A 26336-nucleotide genomic window follows, 5' to 3' on the forward strand; every position below is an offset into this window, starting at 1 on the left:
CTCATCTAAAAAATCCACTGCGCAGGCTCGAAGGGTCAATGACCTTTCCCAAATCTTCGCTCGTGAAGACTGGCCATACTACTATGTCTCTCTGCAAAACTCAGTTCAGAAGATGATCTGGCTTGCTACTGTGGAAAAGATTAATCCCACAATTTCATCATTCTGCAATTTTCTCACCACACAGAACAAGTACTTGCAGCAATTATTAGTCTGTACCCAGGAGCAAGATTAACCATCACTGAGAGATGCTGAAAGACACATAGGAAACAAAGCCATTTTCTCCTGAAATAAAAACATTATAAGAGACTGGTCTGAACCAGGAAATTGAAAAGCTGATGAGCTCGTAAAGCCTTTTTACAGCCTCAAGTGCTGCTAAATTTATTGATCATCATGGAACATTGAGCCAGACAACTTCCATAGCACAGACTCACTCCTACTGGTTTCTTCTATTTTGAATACTAGAATAAAATTTCTGCTATTTTGGAACAGAGAAGAAACTTGACAGTATTTAATCACTGAACGTTATGTATCAGCTAAAGCTGGCTAACCATACTGCTTAATTTCAACATAACAGGTTTTTCAGCAGTGGTTTTTGAGACAACCTATTTGAATTTGGTGTACGCTATTTCAAATGTTATCAAGCAAATCAGTGAACGAGATCTGTATCATATTTACCACAGAGTAGAACAAGGCTTCACACCACCTAGAAATTAACTGATCTGCCAAACAACCTTTCAGTTAGATGTCTATTTTAAGATGTCTGAATTTCAGCAACCTAAGTCAAGTTCAAAGCTTAATACTGACATGTTTGCTTTTCTTTATTTCATTAACTATTAAGACTCTGAAACAGCTTTATGCTTAAACAAAAACCAACTGAGGATAGTGAATGACAATTCACTCTAAACAATTTTTGTACCATTTGACTCTTTCTTAAACTTCCAACACCTCTGTTTATGCTACCTATATGCAGGAAGTTAGGGTTGTGTAGAAAAATTCAGAATTAGCCCACAGGTAATGATAAGAAGCACTGTGCATTTGTTTGTGGTTGTTTACTTCTTCTGGAAGCAGGAAAAGACTTTGATAATTGGTCAGAGATCATGCACACTACCTAAACATGAAGAACCCTTACATACTCACAATGCAACTTGTGACCACAAGAAATTACTTAAACTCCAGTGTGCAGCATGGCTACTGCTTTAAAGGCTTTACTACATATGAAGGCAACTTCTATGTAATGTCCTTTCATGATGAGGGAAAGAGATCTGGAAAGAAAGTCATTACATGCCAAGCGGGTAACAGACTTCATATGCTGCCTTCACATCTGTGTGTCTGCAAACAGACCATGTCAATATCACAGGCTGCACACTCCTTGTTCCTTTTAAATTACATCAATAATCTGCTTTAAACACACAGTTCTTACTTCTCTTTAAAAATGTGCTCCTCAATTACCTCCTCTTGGAAACTTCCTGTTTCTGCGTCTATAAATTCAACAAGGTGGTGCACACTGAAATTTCATTTTCATTCAGTCATATTCAAATATTAGAAGCAGTGCTCCAGTCCAGTCACGGCTCTTCTCAGGTTCCCACTCTGCACAATACAGCATTACAGTAATGTATGAGCTGGTCACTGCAGACGAGCTCTCCTTTTTTTGTAGGCAGCTCAAAAATCCTTTTTTTCAGTTCTACCTCCTGCACACTGTTAGCATTTAGCTACAGCTAACTGCTTCCATTTCTGTGTGTTGTTTCAAACACGAGAATGTTCCACACCTATCTGCAGCAGCAAACTGCAGCCTGATAAGTAAACACCATGAAAACAGGAGATTAGGTGCCAGCCACATGCCATACAGCGCTGCTGAGCTCAGCTGGGATTTGTGTCACTTGGCCTGCAGTGTTGCAAAACCCTGCTCAGCAGAGCTGGGACAGAACCAGGGAATTGCAACCAGAACCAGTACTCGATAAAGGCGGGGTGCGGTCGGGTTAAAAAGACAGAAATGGTATGTAAAAGAGGACTTCATTTTATGACTGAAGATCTCCGAGGTTATGAGCTCGATTACGTCTATTACAACAATGAAGCCAGGCCGTACTCAAGCTGAGCAGTACTCTCAATTAGAAATTGCAACTATCCAGAAACAAAATATTATTCATGAAGCTGTATGAACTGATACACACACAGTCATGGTGGCACTGGTCACCAAAAAGAATGGAAAACAATAAAGGAAAATAAACAAAAACTACCAAGTCAAGGAATCTTAATAGAACTTTGCTGTGAAAAGATCATCTAGGGATAACACTGCATAAACAGGGATGGTGGTGGTATGTTGTTGGGATTTTATCTTCAATCATTTTAGAAAAATTCAACATTGTTTTATCATTTCCATTTAAAAAGAGGCAGACTGGGGCCCTTCTTGCTTCAGCAGTGACTTCCCTCCTGGGGATCAAAAATGTTAATTTTCTAGTTGGTCCAAGCAATCCTACTAAGCATGGCATAAAGGCAGGCACAGACCTGACTTCTTCCAGAACCAGAAGGGTTTCTGAGCCTTAAGGAGTTCCCAAGGAGTATCCAAGGCCACCGACCTCTCGTGTCTCCCTGTCAGGCTCTTCCTTTGGCAGATGAGACTCAAGTGTTAGTGAGTGGAGACATTCTCATCTCAGGATAACAAAGGGCAGAAATGGTGAGAATGCAGAGGCTGGAGAACTATTCACTGAAAAAGCAGTTCCTTTGCTTTCTGGACTCCTCTATTGCCACTCTGCATCCTCCAAGAGCCACAATCTTCAGAGCAGCACAGCTTTGCCTAGATTTCAAACTAGGAGTGTATGCCTAAAGTGCAAAGCACTAGATGTGAGAAAAAGTGGTCATGGAGATCGTTTCTGCAACTCCAAGATCAGAAATGGAATTTTCTTCAAGTTCAACATACCCTGCATATCTAATCATTCAAAAAAAACCCCAAACCAACCCCCCAAACAAAAAACAAAAAAACCTGCCAACAAAACCAAAACCCAACAAAAACCCTAACCCCCCAAAAAACCACACAACCCACCCCAAGCCCCTAAACCAAAAAAGCACCATTCTATACAAAAAGCTGACAGCAACAAATAAGCTAGTCTACTGTATGTTTTATATCAATCTAAAAAACCCTAACATTGAGGAAGCTAGTTGTCAAAAAAAAAAAAAAAAGAGATCAAAAACTCAGCAAAGGTGTCTGCAATGTTCAGGAATTCTGGGCTATTTAATGCACTATTTTCACTTTCTCCAGAGAAAAGAGGCGTAAGTATTATACTGCCAACAATAAGCAAACAGTGGCATACCTTAAGCAACACCCACCTACCTAATTTCTACTACTGCAGAAAGAATACAATTTATTGAAAAATATTATTTTTTCCATATGTGTGCTGTATCAGATGTTTCAGCATCTTTTAGGTTATATATTTTTAAGAATACTAAAGTATTGATACCTAAGCACAGTTCAACCAAGACGTTGCTCTTACAGATCACCACACCCTGACTACGCAATATGCTGTATGTGCCACAGGCATATAGGCTCTGCATTTGTACGCCAAAAAATTATATGGGTCTTGGAAGCAGTAACAGCGTGGGCTGTGAGCAAGAAAAAAATGCCAACCACACCCCAAAACAAAAACATAAATACAAAAGCAATATAAGAACAACTTAGACACCACTTTAAAAGTTTGTTTCTCATTCCCTCTCTACTTCCAACTGCTTATGTCAGGTGGTGTTACCGCGTCTTAAAAGGGTGTTTCCAGCACGTTAAAATAATTTTAGAAGCTAATTAACTACACACAGCTCGCTCTGGAGCGTTTCAAGTCTGCTGACAACTGAATCACGTCGGAAGCCTTGAAGTTGGCAGCCTGTGTTACTTCAGCCCACAAAACTCCCAGAAGACAGGGAGGGGGAGAAAGGAAAAAAAAATATGAAAAAGGGACTGCAACACGAACACAAATGACCTCAAGCAGAAGCAGCAGGAAAGCAGAGCCGACAAAAATAGCTAACTCACTTTGGATAGACGTGTGCCTTCTGTTTCCAGCAGGAATGGCAGGATGCGGCTGCTTTTCGCCCCAGCGCTGGAGCAGCTGTGGTTGTGGCTTCCGGGAGTGCAGGCAAAGCCCAGCCCGTGTGCTCAGTGGCGCAATCTCCACCCAGCAGCACGGCTGCCTCCCTGCCAGCACAGCCCCACGGTGCCAGGGGAGGGGACCCAAACCAGCAGGTTCAGGCTCCGCTAGCACGGTGGAAGCGAGATACCACAATGAGCAAACCTGCCTCCCAGTCTCGGGGTCACTGCTGGTAAGTGGCTGGACCAAGGTCCCCCAGCAGGGACAGCTGTCAGCAGGCTGACACTGCCAGAGTCACACAGCAAAAGCAGGGGTGAAATGCCTGCTTGGGATGGTGCAACATTCAGCTTTCAAAAAGCTGTGTTCGCCTTTCGAGTTAGTTGCACTGGTGCCACAGAAAGGAAACCACTCGTTTCCCCTCAAGAGACCAATATTCCTATTAGAAGTCTACAGGATAACCCCCTAAATTTGAACTGATTAACCAGGCTCCCAGAGTACACAAATGTTACTAACTGAAAGTCATTATCATGGTTTGGACCAGTTAAGGTCATCAAAACTTGACTGACTAGGAATTTTTTTAAGTATCACAAATTTAAATGATTTATATTAATTTATAAATTAAAAGGTTCTTCCTGAAATACCCATAGTGACCTGCTCTTGAATTTTTTTTTTGGCTCTATAATCAAATTCTCAATACTTGTCATATGGGATTGTAACTTCAGATACCTTTTACTCAAAAATTATTCCTTTATAAGGTGCCTCTGCAAAGGTCACCAAATAAAAATTGGGTGACAGTTAAATAGTTAAAAAAGAAACCTAAACAGTAAATATATTGATAGTAGGAACCATTTTTGATGATAAACTAGATTAACTTATCCACTGAAGAAATACTGGGACTTCACTGAAAGGTATTTAGTAACTGCCCTTTTTTATCTTGTGTTCCTGTTCATTGTATAAGAAAGCAGACTGAATGCCCCCTTAAAACAGTGATAATTTCGATGCCAGTTGAAAGCAAGTAGCTTTAAATTTCTTAAATCATTAAGGTCAAGAAGCTTTCTGTGAAAATCTGAAATCAAAGTAATTCTTACTGAATTTCCACTGTTGTTGAGCTCTTCCAGCACTGTTTCAAAAAATAATCCATGATAGTAAAATGGGCAAAGACTCTCACTTCTCTAAACTATGGCAGCCAGCCACAAAAAGAAAATTATTACTTGTTAAGAGCAATGCAAAAAATCTGCTACACAAAAAGCAGCAAAACTTCATCTGTTATCAATGGAATTACCACAAAAGAACACAAAGATGCAAGAAAGGTGGCTGGATCCATCTGTGTTCAATTATCAGTGCCTTCTATTAATAGCTATGATTGAACATTGAGCTAGAAACTGGCTGTGGAACTGGCAAAACCATCATTACAGGCTGTAAAAGAAAACGCAGCAGCACTGGTAGGGGATCTTCTGCAGAAGGAGGGGGTTGGATCAGATTTTCCTCCTCACTGCTGGCTGATAATACTAGTAAGCCATGACCTCCAAAAGTTTGGGCACCTTTGCAGTTAATGTATAGAAGGAAGAGGCTGCTCATAGGCAACCAATAAATATTCCTGATGATCATAACCTTACCTGAATCTACCTTTTTAGTCCATTTATCTGACAAGGCAGACAAATGCTTACTGAAAACACCCGCAGTCAAACAGGACTCCACATCGAAGAGGAAAGAAAGGCCTGTGATAGATACAAAGGAGTCAAAACATCTGTTTCTGTTAAACACCTTTAAATTATTAATTTAGATTTGAGTCATGCAGAAACTAGGCACACCAAGGTTGCCATAGGCAGCCAAATAACATCCCTGCACATTGAGCAGAAGAAATGAGTACATCCTGGCTGCAATGCCAGGAACTCGAGAGTGACCGAACGAAGAGCACAAGGGTAAAATAAAGGCACAAAGAACTGTTCAGATGGAAAGCGCAATGAAAACAAAGCTGGACGGGGCAGTGCTGTCCCTTAGGAGTTGTCCATGTGACAGGTACCATCACAGGACAATCAAACTACCCACATCCATGACACAATGACAAGGCGTCATCACACACAACTTCCTGCATCTTAAAACTCAGAAATGCAAGTGACCCAAGAAGGAACAAGCCATCAGTTATTATTACTTACTGACTAAAAGGAAAAATTATTTAGACCTAACATGAGGCAGCAAAACCCCCTCTGGCTGTTCAATTCAGAGTAAGTCATTTCACCATAGGGTATGAATATGTTAAAAAAATAAACAGCTTGAGCTGGAGCAACTAACTATCCTACTTCCCCTGCCTCTTCTAAGGAGTTAGAAATTTATCTGGGATAAAATGCATCAATGACAAGTATTACTGACCAACAGAATTATTAAAGAATCAAAAGAGGTTTTGCACACAGGACACATTAAAGCTACATCAGGGGGAAAAAAATAAAGGAAGAAACAGCAGTTCCAAATTGTCTAAGACCTGGTGGAGTATTTCTGATTGCATTAAAAGATTTGATCGGTTTGCAGCAAAAGAGAAAGGGCTGCCTTGCCTCTTCAAGAAATACTTCTCTTCCTGTAAAATTTCTATTTAAAAAAAACCAAAACCTCTGCAAAATTTTTGTTTTCAATAGATATTTTTAGAGACCAAAATAAGGGCAAATACAGCAAGCCAAATGAAAAAGCTACAGGTAGCACAAACTACAAGAACAATACATCTCTGAGTTTTGCTCTATTTTAAATAACACTACAGGCTCACAGGATATTATTAAAAAGATATAAAGATATAATTAACAGAAGATTTAGCCTAAGTGAAGAAAAGCAGAAATGGCTGAGTGGGAACTAAAATGGGTAAACTTAAAATAACTATCCAATAACAGTCACTATTAGACAGCCATGAGATAAGTATTGTCATACTATATAATCTTTACCTATAAATATTTTGGAATGTCACAGAAACTGGGGAAACACCCAGTACTGATGAAATACATAGCCTAGGTTGTCATAACCTAATATAAAGCAATTCCTGGCAATTGCATTGCATTATTTTCATGACACTACCTTCCAGTTTTTATCCTTAGTAGCATCACCAGAAATCGTGCCTTTCACCCTTAGGGTCGAGGACACACTTATCATAAAAAGAACATTAACTGAAAAAAAAACCAAAAGAAAACTTAGAGATGTGTTAGTTAGAAAATTAGATATGTGCTTCCACTATGCAGCTGTAGATTCTCATGCAGAAGGATAATCCTTGAGACTGTCTCACCTGTCATGAGAACTACATATGGACAACTACATCCACCTTGACTAGCTGGCAAAAGGCTCTGGCAAAGTAAAAGGAATAGAAAGATAAGCTGGGGATGTCTTTATAATGATAGACAAAAGCATTGAAAGTAAGTGACAACAGCATTTATATCCTTGTCTCCTCCTTCCTTAGCCGGAAAGGAAAAATAATAACTTAAGTGGTTTAGAGAAATCTTTAGGAGTATTATTTTACAACAGCTTTGATTAAGAAAATAAAAATCCCACTCAAAAGCAGAAACACTTCCTGCTGATAGGATCCTTCAAATAATGGGTTATCTCCAGATATGGAACACTGGGGTGAATTAATGGACTCCTTGAAGTAATCTGTAGGAGCAACCAGCCTCACATCCGTGGTGTGAACTGATGAGCTGGACAGCCCCCTGGCTCACATACAAAGGAATGAAGATGTGTTGAAAAATATGTTACAAAGTGCTTTTGAAACCTGAAAGTGGAAAATAATGAAAGTGCAGAACAAGGTGCTAGAGCTAAACAAAGACATCAGTCTTGTCTCTACTACTGACCAGTAGCCAAATAATTCACTCTGGCATCAAGATGGGCCTGATTTGAGCTCTCCCTGAACTGCAGCAGCATTGCACACCAGGGACGCTTCCCCTGAGCAGGGAGGCCTCTTGAAGTTTGGGATCCCTCACCTGAGACAGAGATCCTTCCTTACCTGTGGCAGAGAGACCCCTTACTCACAACAGATCCTCAGTGAGTGAGTGGTAGTGTGCTGAATTAATGCTATGAAACAGCACCAATCCATATATAGTTACTCAGTACTGTTATAAACATTATATGGATAATTCCACTAGACATAAACCCTTGTCCGAATCTGAGACTAGGACTGGACTCAGCCACACTTAAGGTTCATCAAGAATTTAGAAAGCAAGGGGGTCTACTCTGAACTTTGTGACTCAGCGGGAAGGTCTTTCATTACCCTTTTCGTCTCTCTGTGTGAATCATTCCAACTCAATTTTCCTTTTTATGTTTCTTCCATGCAGTAATTAATGAGATGAACCTGGCAATCAAACTTACAGAATGTGGTCAAACCACCGTTAATCTTCATTAATTTCCATCAAACTGTCAAATTATTAATTTACCTCAATAAAACATATTGCTGCTTCTCTTTCCAGTGAGCTGCATTTCAGTCATCTGTGACAAATAGCACATAACAATGACTACCAAGTACAACCATCAACCACCATCAGAAAGAGTATTGTCAACACCTTCTTTCAGTACTCTGCAAGACCTGAGCACCCTGTTGCTCCTCAGAGTATCATCTGCACTCCTTTGCAACTCAGCTTTATAACACCTCTTACTCCAGGGACAATGAGAGCGAAGACAGTTTCTCAGTGCTTCAATCTCACCAGGTTCCACTGAGTAAACAGAATCCAAAAATACAACAGCTAAAGGTGAAAAAAGAACCATAGGGCTGTAAAAGTCAAATGAAGTTTGCCACTGATATCAATGGGACCAGGATTCTTTAAAATAACTAGGACACTAACAAAGAACACATGAAAGGGGAGAATGCTACCACATCTATTTCCTCAGGAAGTCAACAGTGGCTTCTGTTCCCCTTTCATTTCAATTTACTATGATTTCTAGCAAGTCATGAAGAGCATCCTAGTGTTGTTGAACAAATGGTTTTCTGTGAAGCCACACCATATTCTCTTCACTGGTAAAATGGTAAAAAAGACCACTTCCTTAAGTATACATTACCTTAGCAGCAGAAGGTGCTCCCCTTGTCTGTGTTTTGGGGGGTTGGCTGACATTAGCAATTGCTTGTTTTTCCTACAAAAAAAAAAGAAACACATAGTAAAGATCAGAAATATTTATGAAGGGGAAAAAAAATCAAAAAAAGGACACTAAAAAAAATGTCAATTAGAACATTTTTGCAAGGCAAGTCATCAAAAAATAAATTCCCCTATGTAACTTCAATTCACGTAGGCACATTTCACACAGTGTTGCCCAGCCCAGAATAGGCTGAGCTCTCTTGCACTGTTTTATGGCTCATATATCATGGCCAGGCTTCACGAACGAAGATTTGGGGAGGGTTCTACCCATGTTTGTTACAAACGCACTGGTGGCTAAAAAGGCCAATATGAGATAGGCATGTCCAGTTGCAAAAGGCACAGCAGAAAGACTCCTTAGATGGTATATTCTGCAAGACACAATTATTTCTGCGTTGTCTTTTCTCCTCCAGAGTGATCCTGCATAAGTTCTCAAAGGAAGCAGCAGCGTTATAGATGGTGTGTCTCCAGACCTCCTGACTGGAGGCCAGAGTAGACCAGTTATGTTGATCAATATGGCCAAGGCTGAGATGTTGTTTCAGGGAGTCCTTGTATCTTCTCTTCGGGGCTCTTCTCTTGCAGCAGCCGGTGGCAAGTTCACCATAGAGCAGGATCTTAGGGAGGCAGTGGTCCTTCATCCTGGAGACGTGCCCTGCCCAGCGCAGCTGTGTTCTCAGCAACATGGCCTCTATACTTGTGACTGCTGCTTGTTCTAGAACAGATGTATTGATCACATAATCTGACCAGTGGATGTTTAGGATTGTACAGAGGCAGCGTTGATGGAAGTGTTCTAGGAGTTGCAGGTTGTGGCAGTAGATGACCCATGATTCAGATCCGTATAAGAGAGTAGACAGAACAATGGCTCTGTAAACACTGATCTTTATACTTTTCTTCAAGTGTTTATTACAACAAACTCTTTTATGAAGCTTTCCGAAGGCACTGTATGCCTCTGCTAACCTGTTATCGATCTCTCCGTCAATCTTACTATCCAAGGAGATGAGCCTACCTAGGTAATTAAACTGCTGGACTGATTTGAGCTCTGATTGGCCAATGGTGATGTGGGGATGATGGAAGACTTCCTGAGGTGCTGGTTGATAGAGAACTTCTGTCTTCTTCAAACTGACTTCCAGCCCAAAGAGCTCAGCAGCATCTGGAAAGCAGGATGTTAAACGCTGCAGAGCTGCTTCTGTGTGGGCGACAAGGGTGGCGTCATCAGCATAAAGCAGCTCCCGGACAAGATGGTTTAAGGTCTTAGTGTGGGCCTTCAGTCGCCTTAGATTGAATAGGCTTCCATCAGTATGGTATCAAATGTAGATACCGTCCTGATCATCGAGGTCTGCCGTGGCCCTTTGGAGCATCATGCTGAAAAAGACTGTGAATAGGGTTGGAGCGAGAACACAGCCTTGTTTCCCACCATTAGTTATTAGAAAGGGCTCAGAAAGTGCATTGCCATATCTGACTTGGCTGTGCTGATCCTCGTGGAGTGAGATGATCGTTTTAAGGAACTTGGGGGGACAACATAAACGTTCCAAAATCTGCCACAGACCTTTTCTGCTCACAGTATCGAAAGCCTTGGTGAGGTCAACAAACGTTCCATAGAGACCTTTGTTCTGTTCCCTGCACTTCTCTTGCAGTTGTCTGAGAACAAACACCATGTCCGTGGTTCTCCTGTTGGCTCTGAAACCACACTGACTTTCAGGTAGAATTCCTTCTGCAATAGTGGATATTAGTCTGTTCAAGAGTATTCTTGCCAGGATTTTGCCAGCAATGGAGAGCAGAGTAATACCACGGTAATTTGAGCAATCAGATTTAATTCCTTTCTTCTTATACAGGGTGATGATGACTGCATCTGGAAGGTCCGATTGTAGTTTGCCTACTTCCCAACAGCGCACCACAAACTCATGAAATTTAGCATGGAGTGCAAGGCCCCCATGTTTCCAGACTTCAGGTGGAATTCCATCAACCCCAGCTGCCTTGCCGATTTTCACCTGCTGTATGGCCTTGAGGGTTTCTCCTAAAGTGGGGGCAATATCCAATTCGTACTTCACCGGTTGCTGTGTGATGGACTGAATTGCTGAGTCTTGGACTACACAGCTAGTACTGAAAAGAGTCTGAAAGTGTTCAGACCAACGATTCAGAATGGAGGTTTTATCTGTAAGAAGCGTTTGACCATCTGTTCTGAGTAGAGGGCTTTGGACTTGGTATGCAGGCCCATATGCTGTTTTCAAGGCCTCATAGAATCCTCTAGTTTGAAGATTTGCCTGGAATTTGTTTCTCACTGTGGCTGATTGGAGATTGTTAACTTGGGAGTCTCCTCCTTGGGATGCTGCCCCTTTTAGGTTTGAATTTGAGATTGAAGTTGAGTTTGCAGCGCACAAGCTGATGGTCTGTTTGGCATTCTGCGCTGGGCATCACGCAGGTGTGATGGACATTGCAGACATCTTTCCATCGCACCAAGATATAATCAATAAGGTGCCAGTGCTTGGATCTGGGGTGCATCCAGGTTGTCTTCAGACTGTTTTTCTGCTGAAAGATAGTATTAGTGATGGTGAGCTGTTGCTTTGCACAGAATTCTACCAGAAGTCGACCATTATCGTTGCAGTTTCCAACACCATGCTTGCCTAATATTCCTTTCCAGGCTTCAAAATTCTTTTCTACTCTGGCGTTGAAATCACCAAGGATAATGATCTTATCGTCTGCAGGAACCTTTTGGGTAAGGCAGCGCAGGTCAGTGTAAAATTTATCTTTTTCAGCAGGGTCAGCTTGGAGAGTTGGGGCATATATACTAAAGATGACAATGTGTTGCTTCTTGTGGAGTGGAAGGCGTAGGGAGATAATGCAGTCAGAGTGACCTGTCAGCAGATTTTTGAGTTTAGGAACAATAGAGTTTTTAATCATGATGCCAGCTCCTGAGAGATGCTTTTCAGTTCTGGGTTTGCCTGACCAAAAGAGTGTGTAACTGGCACCATGTTCTCTGAGGTTGCCTTCCTTGTGAAGGCGAACTTCACTGAGAGCGGCAATGTCGATGTTGAGACGTGACAGTTCATGGGCAATTAGGGCAGAACAACGCTCAGGACGTCCGCTGTCCGCCGAATCGAGCATGGTTCTGATGTTCCAGTACGCTAGAGTTAATTTAGGTACACCTCTGGAGGCAGGTGTATGTGCCTTTGTCTTTTGATCTTTGTGTGACTGCATTTGTAGAAGATGGCCGTTTGGCTTTGCAAATGTGGGTAACACCTTCAAGCCTGTGCAGTGGATTTTTTAGGTGGAACACAGCATGCACGGAACTGAACCCACCTTTGAATCCTAAGGTTCATCTGCCAGGGCCGAGCGAGCTTGGACGGTGGCAGCGAGGTCCTCAGGACTAAGTTTAATTAGAGTGACCTTCTCTTAGATGGATGGCCTTACAGGGCTAAACGAGCTCCATCTGCCCAAGTTTAGAGTTGTCCTTCTCTTCTGTGTGCTCTGAGGCTCCCCCTCTCATCTACCACGAGGGCACAGTCCACGCCGGCGCAGCTCCCCCTCTCTCACTCCTTTCTGTGCCCCGGGCCAGGGACCGCCGGGGTGCCCTGCGCCCGGGGCGCCTATGGCTCATATATAAATCTGTGCTATTTTCTGTGGCAGAGTGACTCCATTTTAAGTAACAGTTAAAGCAACAGAAACCATATATTATTTAATGAAATATATCAATGAAAATAAGAAGGTCAAGCTATTGCTGTTCAGACATAATTTGAATGATAACCCAGAAAGTAACATCACCCTCAGGGAGGGAGGTAAAGGTACAATGCTAAGATCAAAATTATAGTTTTTCTAAGAAGCTCAAGATTCACAACACAATTAAAGCATTCACACTTCCAGCTGCCCTCTACAAGCAGGGAAGGCTGCAGAAGGACAAAAGATTCCACCAGCGAACTCAGCAGCACCAGTTTTTAATGGATTGGGCACTAGATATTGGAACAGACTGGGGGATCTGGAGACCTCTGTCATTAAGGCAAAGCTTCTGTTCTCTTTCTGATTTAGCTGAAAAATTTGGAGATTATCTGGAGTAAACAAAGCTGCACATTCAACAGTCACCTCCAGTCAGAGCCCACGCAGTGGGCCACCCACTGTGGCCATTTACCTAAGATTAACATCACCAAAATATGGCCCAGAGGTACAAACTGAAACAATTACAGACGTGTACATCAAGGATGTCACACTTAGTACTGGCCATACTGGAAACAATGACATCCCAGTAAGACTTCACAGGAATGTTCCAAAAACCAAGAGTAAAAGTGATTTTTCCTGCTATAGAGGACTGTGGCTGCCTGTGGCGGAAGAAAAAACCGATTGGGAGAGATATGTGGCATGGAGAAGCATCTATGGGAACTAGATGGACTTTTATACACTGGACAATTCATCCACCGGATTGACAGTTGTTCCCCAGTTTTACCCCAGTTTATTGCTGCATTGTCATGAAGTTTTATATACCCCAGTTTATTGTTAAATTTTTATGAAGTTTGTTATATCCCCATATTGTTCCCCTTTCTCCCTCAGACTTTCCCGCCCGAAGTTGTTTGTCACCCTGTCCTCCCCTGCTTTCCTGCTCCCCTGCTACTGATTGGCTACAGTTTGCTGCAGTACAGGGAGAGCTACCATTGCCCCCTTCCCCTGGAGACCCAAGAGTTCCACCCACCTTTTCCCTGTCTCCCTATCACACTTTTCCCTGAGTTGTCAGTCCCATGCTCCTCCCCAGTTCTGAATCCTCCCCTCAGACCTACCTTATTTAAACCCCTGTTTTCCCTGAATAAATCGGCATTGCTTCCCGAACCCTCAACTGCATCCTGACCCTTATTGCAGTGCCCGGTCCCATTTCCCTTTCCCCCTGGACCGTGGCAGCTGCCTCCTCCTGGTGTCCCAGCCCAGGACCCTCCTGCACAGCTGCTAAAGTCCAGTGTTGCCCTGTAGAGACCAGTACTACCCAGTACAGACTCTGTAATCCACAGATCCTTCCACTTCTAATCAGGTTGTCCAAGTAATTAAAAATTTGAAGTGCTACTCTCCCAATTTCAGAGAGAAAAGAAATAAAAAAAAACCACCAAAAAAAAGAGCAGACCTCTGAAGAGCAATCAGTATTCTGGGTATGCCTTCAGTACCATAGATCTTGACTGACACCTCAGGCTCAGCCTTTGGTTCAGGGTCTCATGGTTCATGGTTTTCAGGACGTGCTTTTGGTACTGAAGACTATGGTGCTGTGATGCTCTTAAAAATCTCAGAATCACAAAATACCACAAATCCATACATAAAGTACTGTTTTACAGAAGGAGTTTTAATGATACCTACCAACACCCTCAAAAATTTCAAGCACAAGGCTAATTTTCCTCATCCCCACCAAGCCTGAAGTACAAAAAACCCCCAAAACCAAACAAACAAGTAACAGAGTGAAATAAATCCTTGCCCTGAGTATGAACTTATTTTAACCCATTAAACAGAATAAAGAAAAAATTGTTAATGTAAATATTTCTCTGTTTCGTGATAAGCAGAACAGAAATAAAGGTAGGAGAGAGAGAGAAGAAAAATAAGCAAATACATTCTCCTCTGGAGTAGAGAAAGATTACCTAGCAATAAGCTACGTGGAAAGTTAAGCCACCAGATCAAATGAGTATTTACTGAATACTGTCCACAACACACTAAGTAAAGTAATAGGTGTTAGCTCCCAGGATCATCTTTCAAAAATAACCTCTTTGGTATTTAATACATTTGTAAAAGCACAAAGATTGGCCACATCATACTAATAGGTTCATCCTTCTTTCACTCTTATTAATATAATGATGTTATGTGTTTCCCAAAATGCTCCCTCCATGCAAACCAGCTCTGACACCCTTTATCAACAAGTACATCAGGGCTGTTCCCATCTTCTCCCCTCCAAGAAGTGGAAGAGTATTTTTCCTCTGTGAAAGTCTCAGACCCAAACAGCTGAAGAATTACCTTGCAGCTGTACTCACACCTCACCTTTCAACCTGATAACAGAGCCAATGAATTATCAAAGCACAACTTCTTTATGAAATTAATTAAAAGAATCACAAGCCTGTAAAGAATTGTGTGAGAAGAAATAAAAGCTATGGCATACAGGTACTTATAAGCTACTCTTCATTATCAGCAGTGGCTTCAAAACAAAAAGACAAAACACTGTTTCAGAGTGGGATATTAATTCTGCAGGTTTAATAAAGGAGAAATGAAAGATAAATCCTTTTTATGTGCAGATCTTCCAAGGGAAGACATGGTACAGTTGGCTTAATAGAAAAAAAACAAACCACACACCAAACCACAAAAGCAAAGTATGTGCAATCTCTTTTCTGAAAATGTCTCTGACAACCATCAGCAGCATTTCAGTCTCCCCCTATCAATCCTTCATTCAAGATTTGCTTGAGCAGCAATCACACTATGTTTCTTCTTACAGCAGAAAGAGCCTCACATCACAACAGCTCTCAATGAGTACCAAAAATTTAACTGAAATAATGTTATTTTTCATTGGCATTTTAGCCAAAGAACCACCAAAACAGAAAAGAGAGACAACAAAGAAGCTTCTCAGAACCCCTCCACTGAGCGTGGACCAGGGCCACAATCCCCTGTGCCAGTGCCCACAGTGCTGTGGGGTACAGGGGCAGAAAGAAAACACACAAACAATGCAGTTTAAAGTAAATAATTTGGTACCAAAGTAGAAAAAAACCCTCACAAATGCTACAGTCAAAAGTTACCTATGCACAACTCAGACCAGCAGCGGGCACTCCAAGAGACTGTCACCAGTCATAATTAATGCCTTTACTCGGCACTATGCCCTGGGATTCTGAGTGACTCTAATGCTTTTCTGTATAAGGAATCCTGAATGACAAGCATCAGGATTAAAAAGCATCACAGAAATCCTGGCTTCAGAGCAAAGAAACAATTCTAAAAGGACAGGAATGCTTCAGCGCCAATTATCACTGTCATCCTCTTAAAGTAAAGAATGTATTTCCTGCAAAGTAAAGTATAATGAGCTGAGCAAGCAGCATGGATTTTGTCTACATTGCTGTGAAGCATGGCTTGGAATGTCAGGACACATTAGAGAGAGGTCACACCGTAAAATGTGACCTCACTCTAAGCTGGGGCTTCAAATTCCTGAAATATATGGCTCTGTCCGTCTTTTAATACCACATTTTCACATCCTGACAGCAGCAATGCACAGGCTGGGCTTTTACAGGGATAGAGAACCTCTCCCTGGTATTTCCCTCTACGACAGCAAAAAAAGAATAGGTCTTTCCAGATCATATGCAGTTATTAACTCGAGCCTGCATCCACTCAAAACAGAGCAGAGGGGTTTCAGAGCACAGTCACACACAACAGGAGCACTAGTTTTGCCTTGATCTTAGGAATACAATGTGGTTGGGCAGCAGAGCACACTGTGCCCCAAGGGCAGCCCTCTGACAGGGCAACACTGAACATGGTGTGCAAGAACAGGACAGCAGGACCATGCAACCCATTACAATGCAAGACCTGCCCTACTGGGTTTGGATAAGCTTCACTTCTAATATTTCCCTGTCTCTAGCAGTAGTCTCTAGCAGCTGATATAAAAAACCCTAAAACCAGTGATGTAGAAATAGGTCAGGTCCATGTCAATATTTCTTCCTAATACTCTTGCAGACTCAGATAATGTGTGGGCCAGGAACTTCTTAATTTCATTATATTTTATAAACCATCCTGGGTTTCTCTTCAGTGATTTTGTCCCATCTCCCCTTGAAAGAATTTATCTTTTAGTATCCAAAAGCTTCTAGAGCACCAGTGCCCTCATGGGCAGTGATCTGAAATTGACAGAAGGGCATATGTAAGGTGAAGACTGTGGGGTAAGGAAAAACCATACCAGCTGTCCCTCACATGTTAACAAATTGCTGAAAGCCCTAGAACATCAGAAGTAAAGGAGAAGAAAGGAAATTCACTGTTTCATACACTTTGCAATGGTATGCTGTAGTCATATTGACTCAGGTCCATTATGTCACAATAAAGTGAGAAAACAGGGGGACAGATATGGGGATAAGTGTAGCACATCACTCACTTCTGCTGGATGGCAGCTGCATCCCAGCTGCAAAAACATGCAACAGCTTCAAGTGCCTGAGCAACCACTAATTCCCACAATGATAATTTTGTTTCTGTTAACATCTACCATACACACATCCATAAGGAATGAAAACATTTCATTAAAGCTGATGTAGATTTTCAATGAGTGTCTGATTCTACTCAGGACGTGAATTCAACAAATGTAAAGGTTCTAACAACCAAGACATAAAGATACGAGATGTATCCCTGTGACTTGAGCCTTTGTCCTCGAGCAGTGCCCAATACAACATAAAACATTCTGTCAACTACACTGATGAAGAACTGCCTCTACCTTTTTCCAATTATATTTTCAAACGCACCTGCAGTTTCCACCTCTGTCCCTCTGGCGCATCTTTTGCCTATTTCTACAAGGCACCATGCACAGATACACACTCAGTTGCTCACCATTAGACTTACAATGTGTACCTCAACCTAATGCTGACCCTTCCCATTCAAGTAGACCCCCCCTCTGTTTAGGCTGAAGGCTTGAGCAGCACTGCTGAAATGATACAAACAAGTACGGCAGTACCTTTCCTTTGCTAACATATTTAGGTAATGAAGTGGATGAGATCATTCCAAGAGCAATGGTATCACAGTTCTATCCCTTCCAAAACCTGTCCACAATATTTCTCTCCTTTGCTAGATGCAATAACACTGAGTTGTTAGCACAACCAAAGGTCTTCCAAGTAACTATCACAGGCTCTTGTGAAGGATCAGTGTTAAGGTAAAATGGATATTACAGCCTTAAGGCCACATCTTAGTTTTTATTTTGAGAAACTGGACAGACTATAAATTTAGTACTTTAAAAGAGTTGGAACCTTAGTACTGCAATAAGCTGCTGCTTCTAGCAACAAAGCAGAAGAGGCGAGAGTGGACCCTTAGGAAGAGTTAGAGAGGGACTGTTTGCATCCTTTACTTTACAAGCTATAAAGACACCAAGCAGAATGGAATCTGCCGGAAACAGCTGCTGAACACACCTGCTGTCTGTCTCTTCCAGCCAGTCTGCAAGCTACAGCTGTGTGACTTCAGCATCAGCCAGGCCAGTGTAGTGGAACACAAGGGACTGTAGAAAAGTTTTGAAGTGACAGACACAGGCTGCAGCTGTGCTACTCATACACGCAGGAAGGGTAGCCAATTCCAGGATTCAGAGGGGAAGGCTCACTGCCTTCAGTGAGTTCATGGCTTTCCCGCTGAGCTTTTATCCGTGCGGACCAGCCTGCTACTTTGATGACCTGGTTCTTCTCTCTCATGATGAGCAGCAGGATGACCTTAAGTAAGGCAACTCCAGCTCTGTGCTTCAGCACCTCCCCTTCCCCACATTTCATCTGTGTCACTCAGATGTCTATTCTCCTTTATACAATGCTTCAAGATCCAAGGATGAAAGTACTGCCTGATAGTTAAGCAGAAAATCACTGGGAACCTCAAAAGTAAATACTTCCTGAAGAAACAATCCTATGAACCAGTGTCTGTTGGCATATAATACATAAATTGCATGTACTCCCTGCAATGAGTGTATGTAATTCCAAAACTTTAGAGTTATTAAATAAATCATCTTCACACTGCTAACTCCTAAATCTTTTAAAGTATTATTTTATATTACTGGATTGTGAGGCTAAAATTGGAAAAAGCCTATGGAACCATTTAATCTCCTCAGCAGCTCTGCACAAGGGCGTATCTTACCACGCAGGTTTCTATCTACAGTAAGCCTGCTGGGTTTTTTTAATCTACTTTTAAGTTTCCGAGGAAGAAAAGCTTAAGAAGCCTGTTCTACACTCTAACATTATTCATTTTGCGCTCTCCTTGATGTCGTGGCTGATTAGCATCTCCTAGCATCAGACTCTTCCTACCTCAACTTTTTAAAGTTTTACTCTTCTTCTCCCACTCCTTCAGGACTGTTTACCCAAAAATCTGAGAAACAGAGTTTTTTATCGTTACCTTTAGTTAAACAATAACCATATGGGATTTTACTATTTTCCTTTCAATATGGATATAAACTCTTCAAAGACTTTCCTATTTCCTTGTCAATTTCATAATGCATTATCAAACCTTTTCTAGTAGGCAGGTGAACAACCTTGACATTATAGACAAGATTGCCCAAAGCTGCCTGCAGATATATTATAAACTTCTGTTTCAAAAAATCAAAGACTAGGGAAAAAACCTCTGACTTTTAAACAAAAATGTAACATTGCAGACTCTTGGGAGCTGTGTACAACTATTGTGAGTTGCTACCTCTACTGCTTAACAAATCAGAGTGTTTTGGAGGTAGGTGTGAACCACAGTGGAGCTGATGCTGTTCAATGGGTTTATGGAAGAGGGTTTTGATCTGCTTTCACTTTTAAGCACTGCAAAGTCAATGGAAGGAGTGAAATATACAAAGAAGTTCACAAGAGGAAACACACTCAGTATTCTAAGGACTCAAAAAGCAGAAGTATCCAGACAATAAATTTAGTAAGAGTCTTCTGCTGCTGGAAACAGATCTTTTCAGTGAGAGGTCAGAAAGAGCAACTCCACAACTCCAACCTATAGGCCTCAACTCCTGCCCTTCCCACAAAAAAGTCAGCACTTCTCTATTAAGAGTAAAAATGCGCAGTCCAAGAATCTGGCATTAAACCAAGAATGTATAAATGAACAATGGTATTTAAGAAAAAACTAAAATATCTATAGAAAGGAGGAACATGTTCCCAGGCTAGAGCAGCCTTCCTTGCTTTTCTGGACAGGAAAGAAAGGCAATTGCTTAAATCATCTACTTCAGAGGGTTGCAATAAAAGCATTCACTAGCCTTTATTTGCAATGCAATTAAACAAGCTTAGACAAAGCTATTTCCCACATAGTTTCTCCTAAGGATAAAGCATCAGGCACATCTATTTCTGGCTTCCCTGGACCAATGACTAACATTTAAAGACAAATAGACAACTTGTAACAGTCATTTCTACAAACTCTTCTCTTTTTTAATCTGCTGTTAGCCTTCCTTGGAATAGCAGAGGCTCCTGGGGAAATGATCACTGCTGGAACTCGTGACCTGGCTTGGACAACACCTTCTCTTTGCATTATCAGCCTGACTCACTGTAGCACACAAGGACCTACCACCCAGTGGCTAACAGGGAGTTTCTGGGAGAGAGATGACCATTCCAAATAACTCTTCAAACACTGCCTGCAACCCTTGTTGCCTTCTGATGGTGCACAAGAGATGCTGTGCTCCAAATGTAAAGCTGCTTGTGTAAACTCAACATAAATACCAGCTCCTTAGGAGGCAGTATCTTGAAAAATAAGTATCTTTTCTAAAATACAGCACAGACCATATATTTGCAAGTGTGTCAGTAGATGACCCACATGTGCAACATCTATGCATGAATTTGAATTTCCACCTGTGGAAGAAAAGCCAGAGTGCAAACAAGGTCGAAACCATCACAGTGCCCTCACTTCACCTGTACCTCTGGGAAACTGAAAAACCAGGTCTGTCCCACAGTGTCCTGGCACTGCACAGCACATACTCTACTGAGATAGCTTCCATGGATACTAACATGAAATATTTGGGAAAATAAGAACACAGCAAAGAAATATTCCCAGTAGGCCTCTCAGCAGCACATGGCAAAACTATACATTCCTGGAATGAATAGTGAGTGGCTGGAGTCACCAGTTAATTTCCTGAAAACTCCCACTTTGCTATCAAAAGGCAAAAATCTGTACAGGAGTAAATTTGTTACTGACTTTTCTTCATTATATGTTCAAACACTTGAATTTACCTCTGTCACTTCTGCTTTTTTCTCTCCTGGCTTGGAAGAATCTCCACTTGCCTTCTTGTCACCATGCTGTAAATAGAGAAAATAGATGTGTAGTTAGTAAGGCCTTAAATTATACCTTCTATATAGCAAAGTTGCCAAACATCTTATTGCAAGTATGATTCCTTTCAAATACGACAATATCACAGAAGGAAACATGAAGGTTTTCTTCTCACTAATAGACTGTATTTCTAAATGACTTGTTGGGTAACTTCATGTGGAATCAGCCAGAAGCTCAGGACTTCCACGACAGTATGTGTAACATGATTGCTCTTGTGAAAAGCTCTGGAAGATATTCAGCTTATCACTCATTCCTCACCAGCACAGCACTCTCCAACAGCTTTGGAAATGCTGTCAGTCCCACAGGCTTCAGCAGAAACTGGAACAGCTCCCAGGGAGACCAAGGGGATGTGTGCAATCCTCTCCAATACCTGAACTTCCCTCAGACACACTAAAATGCTCATTATGCCCAGCCCTCCTTACCTGAAAGAAAGCTGTTGCCATGATTTCCATAATTCTGGTGCTGATATAGAAAAAAATAAATGCTATAACAGTTCAGGCACGGGTACACATTAGGAAATAAGAGTTCTTCCAGGATTCTCAAACCTCCTCAACCTTTCATCTACTCCAAGACGCTAAAACTCTTCCTTTCACCTAACCCGATGTGCAACCCCATTTGCTTCCCACATGCAGCAATGTACAGACACAGTTTGTTCATCACACGTTGCAACTCTGCATTTCTGAAAAGTGGTGAATATGGTCCCTCAAAAAAACCTTTTTCAAAAATAATAGAATAAAAGTAAAAAGCAAGAAATTAATATAGAAGGCAACATAATGTAGCTACTATTTAGTATCTCAGATACTGTAACTTCCCACAACCCGTGAGACATCTGGGAGCAAGGATTCCCGTCAGGTCTGTTTTGTTAAGTAAAGACAGGAGATGATTCAAGACTCATTTATTCCCTTCTGTTTTGAGGACTGAGCAGCAGGGGGTAAAGTTTGCTAATCCACTAAGTAATGAGTTCCTACAGATTTTTCTTTACATGGCTATAGGGAGAAAGTAATGATCCATGTATCATTGCACTATGTTCAACAGAAATCTGTTCTAGCACATCTGCAGACAGGCTGGGAAAATACTACAGCTGAATGAAAAAATAAAACTAGAAATAGAAGCGTAGCATGTCTCTAATTGTTTCCATTATACCGGAACACAACAAAAATTTCAATAATTGTTTTTAACAACCTCTAATAATTCCAGTTTTTAAAATGAGTTTGGGCATTATTAAGGTACTTGACAAGTTTTAAAATTGAGAATGCTGTTCTCATATTTGAATTGTGCCTCTTCAGAGGAAAAACAAGCCCCGTAGGTGGTCTTTTCACGTAAGAGATGAATTAATTTACTGCCCTGTAACAGCACTTTCAGTATAGACACAATTAAGCCATTTATCTGTGCTTTTTACTGCTACAGTAAAAGCATATCACATACAGACCAGTAAAAGCAACATCAGTGAGTGCTGTTGCTGATAGAACAGTAATTCCAGAGACAGCACTGCTTTAAGGCTCAGGAGCTGCAGCTCCTGGCCAGCAAAGCTCTGTCGATGGGGCTCTCTTCTTGTATGGATATCCTCAGCATCACAACTCTCTAGAAGCCAAATGCTACTCTGAATCCAGCTAATTCAGCTATTGAAACAAGCATTCTTTCCGCATGCTACATGTATTTCCTTGCTTTCATTCACTTTCTTCTTCAAATTCAGACATGGTTTTAAAAGCATCAACACCAAGCAAAGTGCAAGTTTTTTAGTTTTTTATTTTAGTAAACCAAGTCAGAGAATGTAGGAACTAAATACTTAATTCCTACTGAGTGTGCCAGACTTTCACCAGGGGTAAATCTGGTCTTACCCTTCTTCCCTAAATCCATCTCCTCATCTTCATACCAAAGAAACCTGCAGCAGACAGGAGCATGGCATCCAAAACGGCACCCAGTCCCAGGACTGTGAAGAGGAAAATATGGAAGGGGGCTAGCAGAATGTCAACTCTATGTCCTTGAGGGACCCTGGGGCAGCTTTAATGTCCAGGGAGGACATGAAATGGACCAGGACAAGGACCACTACTTTGCCACCCCTAATCTCAAGTCTGAGAGAGATTAAAAGCATCCATCTTCCCTCCAGAATGCTGTGTCAGACTATACCTATAATAAAGAGACTTTGACTTAGAGGCCCAATACTGCTTATTCGAACGGAGAGAACAAAGCATATACAGTCTGACTAAAGTAATTATTTTACCTGGTAAGTTGGAGTCATGCGCTGTGTACACACCAACCGCTAATACCCTCTGGCCTCAGATAACAAAACAGCTTATGAAAGTACTGCCTTGCAGGAAAGTCTGCCATCCTGAGGAGGAAACCTTGGAAAGCACAGCTTCCTAATACACCTCCTGAGGAGACCATGCTGGTTCCCTGAACAGTTGATGTGTAAGATATGAGGAGGGACCCTGTTTCAAAAATGCCCTTCAACAGCTCCTTCCTTATCTGTTATTTTCAAGCTTTGAATCCTTCAGTAAAAAAATAAATATATAAATAAAGACAGTAAATCAATCTGCATGGCAAGAGGCTAAGCTCACGTTTCCTCAGACAGTGTGCATGCAAAGCTCCTTCATATTCACAAGCTGATGACACGAGCTGTCTTCTTCTTTTGGCACTCTTTCCTTTTCTTGTTCATCTGTCATTACAATGCCAAAGATACACATCCATAACCAAGCCAGTAGGTCAGAGCATCTCCAGCTCTCTCACACGGGCAGTGGGCGTACAGGTAAAGTTACATGTCTAGTTTTACTCAAGAGCTAAAAACAATTCCTTGTATCTTTTAAGTTGGCCCAAAATATTTTCCAGCATTCCTAACTAAAAAAAACCAAACCCACAAACCCACCTATAATCACATGCTCACTAAAATATAGATGTATCATGAAGAAGAAAGTTTATCCTGAGACCTTCATCCTGTTCCAAAGTGCACAGAAAATGTCACCACCTATTATTTTGAGACACGCTTTTAACTTCTGACTCAAAGAGCATTTATAAACTAGAAAGTAACTGGCCTGGGTGAAAAGCACAGAGCAGATTACTAACAACTGACTAGACACCTCTGTGTGCAAACAAAATCCAACCTCTTACTAAAGGCTTTCCTTCAAGAAATTCATCCTACACCTCAGGAGCCCCGTCAGCATTAACGAACCTTCAGTTCAACGCCATTGCGCAGCACCTCAGAGGATGCACAGTAACTGGGTGAGAAGTGAAGCCTCCCTGCAAGACTCTCAGCTGAAGTCAACCAATTCTGCACTACGGATATTAAAGGAGATGGGAATCTGGCCTGCCTTTTCATCTGAAATGGGGAAGAGGATAAAGATCTTTGATGCTGGTCAGAAAACTGACAGATATAAAGAGCTGCCAGGGAAGCTACAATCAAGCCATGTAAGAAATGGAAAGGTGAAACCTGGATTCTTCTTACAACCCATTCTGCTTTAAATATACCAGTCAGTAAAAACCTTGCTAGAGGAACATGAGAATCTCCTTTGTGTCTGAAGACAAGAGAGAACTCCAGTCCCATGTGTTCCCACAGGTGCTCTTCTGGTGCCAAAAACCATAATGATGGGTTTCCAAAGAGCAGATGTAGGAGAAGTTTCCTTCTGACTACAGGTGTCATATCTTAGCATCTTTTATTACCCTGGATGCAGTGATCCAGAACTATCAAGGCCTTTAACAACCATTTCATCGCTCAATGCAGCAATTTCCAAACCTTCCCCCTTGTGACTTTGTGTCACCTCTACCACAGTATCACTGATTTGACTTGACAATGAATGATACCTGAAAAGTGCTAAACATTGATCCAAACTACATGGAGCAACTTAAAAGTACAGTTATAAATTTAGCAGGTTTCATCTACCTGATTATATATTTAGGAAATACATTTAAGTGATATTTTCTTTTGCACAATGCATACTTTCTGTAAAACTTTAACACAAACTTTTCTTCCCCACTACTCCATACAGAGACTGTTTCCTCCTATGACTAATAAACCATAAAGGTTTTTTAAAGGCTTTTTAACGCAATCACAGGCTCGTCACAGCAACGAGTAGGGACCCAAGTCCATCCAAAACCGCCTGGAGCCATCAAAGAAATGTGGTTTACTCAAGGAGGATCTGACAAGCGCCGGCTCTTCCCGGCAGCGCCGCCATCCACCTGCAAGGAATAGCATGCCTCTAGAAAGAAGGCACAGTGAGGAGTTTTTTCCGAAGAGCAGGCACAGCCGCACATAAATCGTGGTGCACTTTCGTCACTTTCGCGTTGTGACGAAAAACTTCCAAGAGCACCAAAACACCTGGTTTTCAAGTGTGCGCTCCCATCTAACCTGAAGCGCCGCTACAGGAACCTTTAAAAAAGACATTGGCTCGCCTCCAGCCACCACAACTCCCTTTCCTTGCGCGTTCTCCAGCCTGAATGCCGGGGAGCGGAGGGAGCATCCCGGCCGCCGGAGCCCTCCGCATCCTGCGCCGGCCAACGGGGCCCTCCCTGGGGTGCTCCGGTCTCTTCCCCGCCCCCCCCCCCGCACTCACCATGGCGTACCACCACCGGGCGAAAGCCATGGCGCTGCCGCTGCTGCTCCTCGCCACCCTACCCTGCCTCGCACTGCCCGGCACGGCCCGGGACGCGCCCCAGGGCGGCGCCCGGCGCGGAGCCGCTCCCACTGCCAGGGCCGCGGGGCGCCCGCGGCAGCGCCGAGCGGCATCTCCGCCCTCCTCGCACGCACGTCCCCGAATCCCTCACATCCCTCCCAGTCCCGACTCACCGCCCCGGGCAGTGGCTGCTGCCCCGTCCCGCGCTCCGACATTGCTGGCGGGGCTTCTGCCGCCGATCCCGGGGAAGAGAAGCAGGGGTGGCGGGTAGCTCCCGGCTCCACGGGCGGCTGGAAAGGCGCTCGGTCCCTCCCCTTCCTGCGGGCGCCGAGCCGGGACGGGGGAACCGGGGAGGGGGGGGCACGGGGCCGGGATGCGGCGGGAAGTGTCGAGTGCCTGGCAGGACGACGATCAGCTGAAAAAAGTGTGGCTTTCCTTAAAATGAGGGGGGACAAAATGCGCATAGACATTTTCCTTCTCGTGAAAGTCATTCCCCTTGGGAAAGTGTTTGGGTGTGGACAGCCGACCCTAGGCTGGCTCCAGACTCCAGAGCAGATTCCACAGTGGGTCCTGCCCGTCACGACTTTCTCCACCTGGATGGAGCCAGGCAGTGGGTGCTTGAGACT

General features: G+C 42.5%; 1 protein-coding gene and 1 long non-coding RNA gene across 16 annotated transcripts in view; one reads left to right on the forward strand and one right to left on the reverse strand.

Moving 5' to 3' along the window:
* CAST (calpastatin) overlaps positions 1–26012 on the reverse strand; it is a 58749-nt gene extending 32737 nt beyond the window's left edge. For 11 of the 15 annotated variants that reach the window (XM_017823671.1, XM_017823666.1, XM_017823676.1 and 8 more), the window contains exons 1-3: positions 25884–26012; positions 21010–21075; positions 9087–9158 (exon numbers count right to left, since the gene is read on the reverse strand). In XM_017823671.1, the coding sequence (XP_017679160.1) occupies positions 9087–9158; positions 21010–21075; positions 25884–25925 (180 nt within the window). In that variant the 5' untranslated portion in view covers positions 25926–26012. Of the gene's footprint in view, positions 1–2502; positions 2508–4012; positions 4105–9086; positions 9159–21009; positions 21076–25650; positions 25735–25883 lie in introns of those variants that run through there. The other 4 variants (XM_017823669.1, XM_017823679.1, XM_017823678.1 and 1 more) reach the window with 4 other exon arrangements.
* Positions 4151–13970, forward strand: LOC108501602. Its single transcript, XR_001876228.1, has 2 exons — positions 4151–4299; positions 13451–13970. It is a non-coding gene; the product is annotated as an uncharacterized LOC108501602 (long non-coding RNA).
* Positions 26013–26336: the final 324 nt, after the last annotated feature.

This window comes from Lepidothrix coronata, unplaced genomic scaffold, assembly GCF_001604755.1.
Source record: "Lepidothrix coronata isolate B3197 unplaced genomic scaffold, Lepidothrix_coronata-1.0 Scaffold104, whole genome shotgun sequence".
NCBI lineage: Eukaryota > Metazoa > Chordata > Aves > Passeriformes > Pipridae > Lepidothrix > Lepidothrix coronata.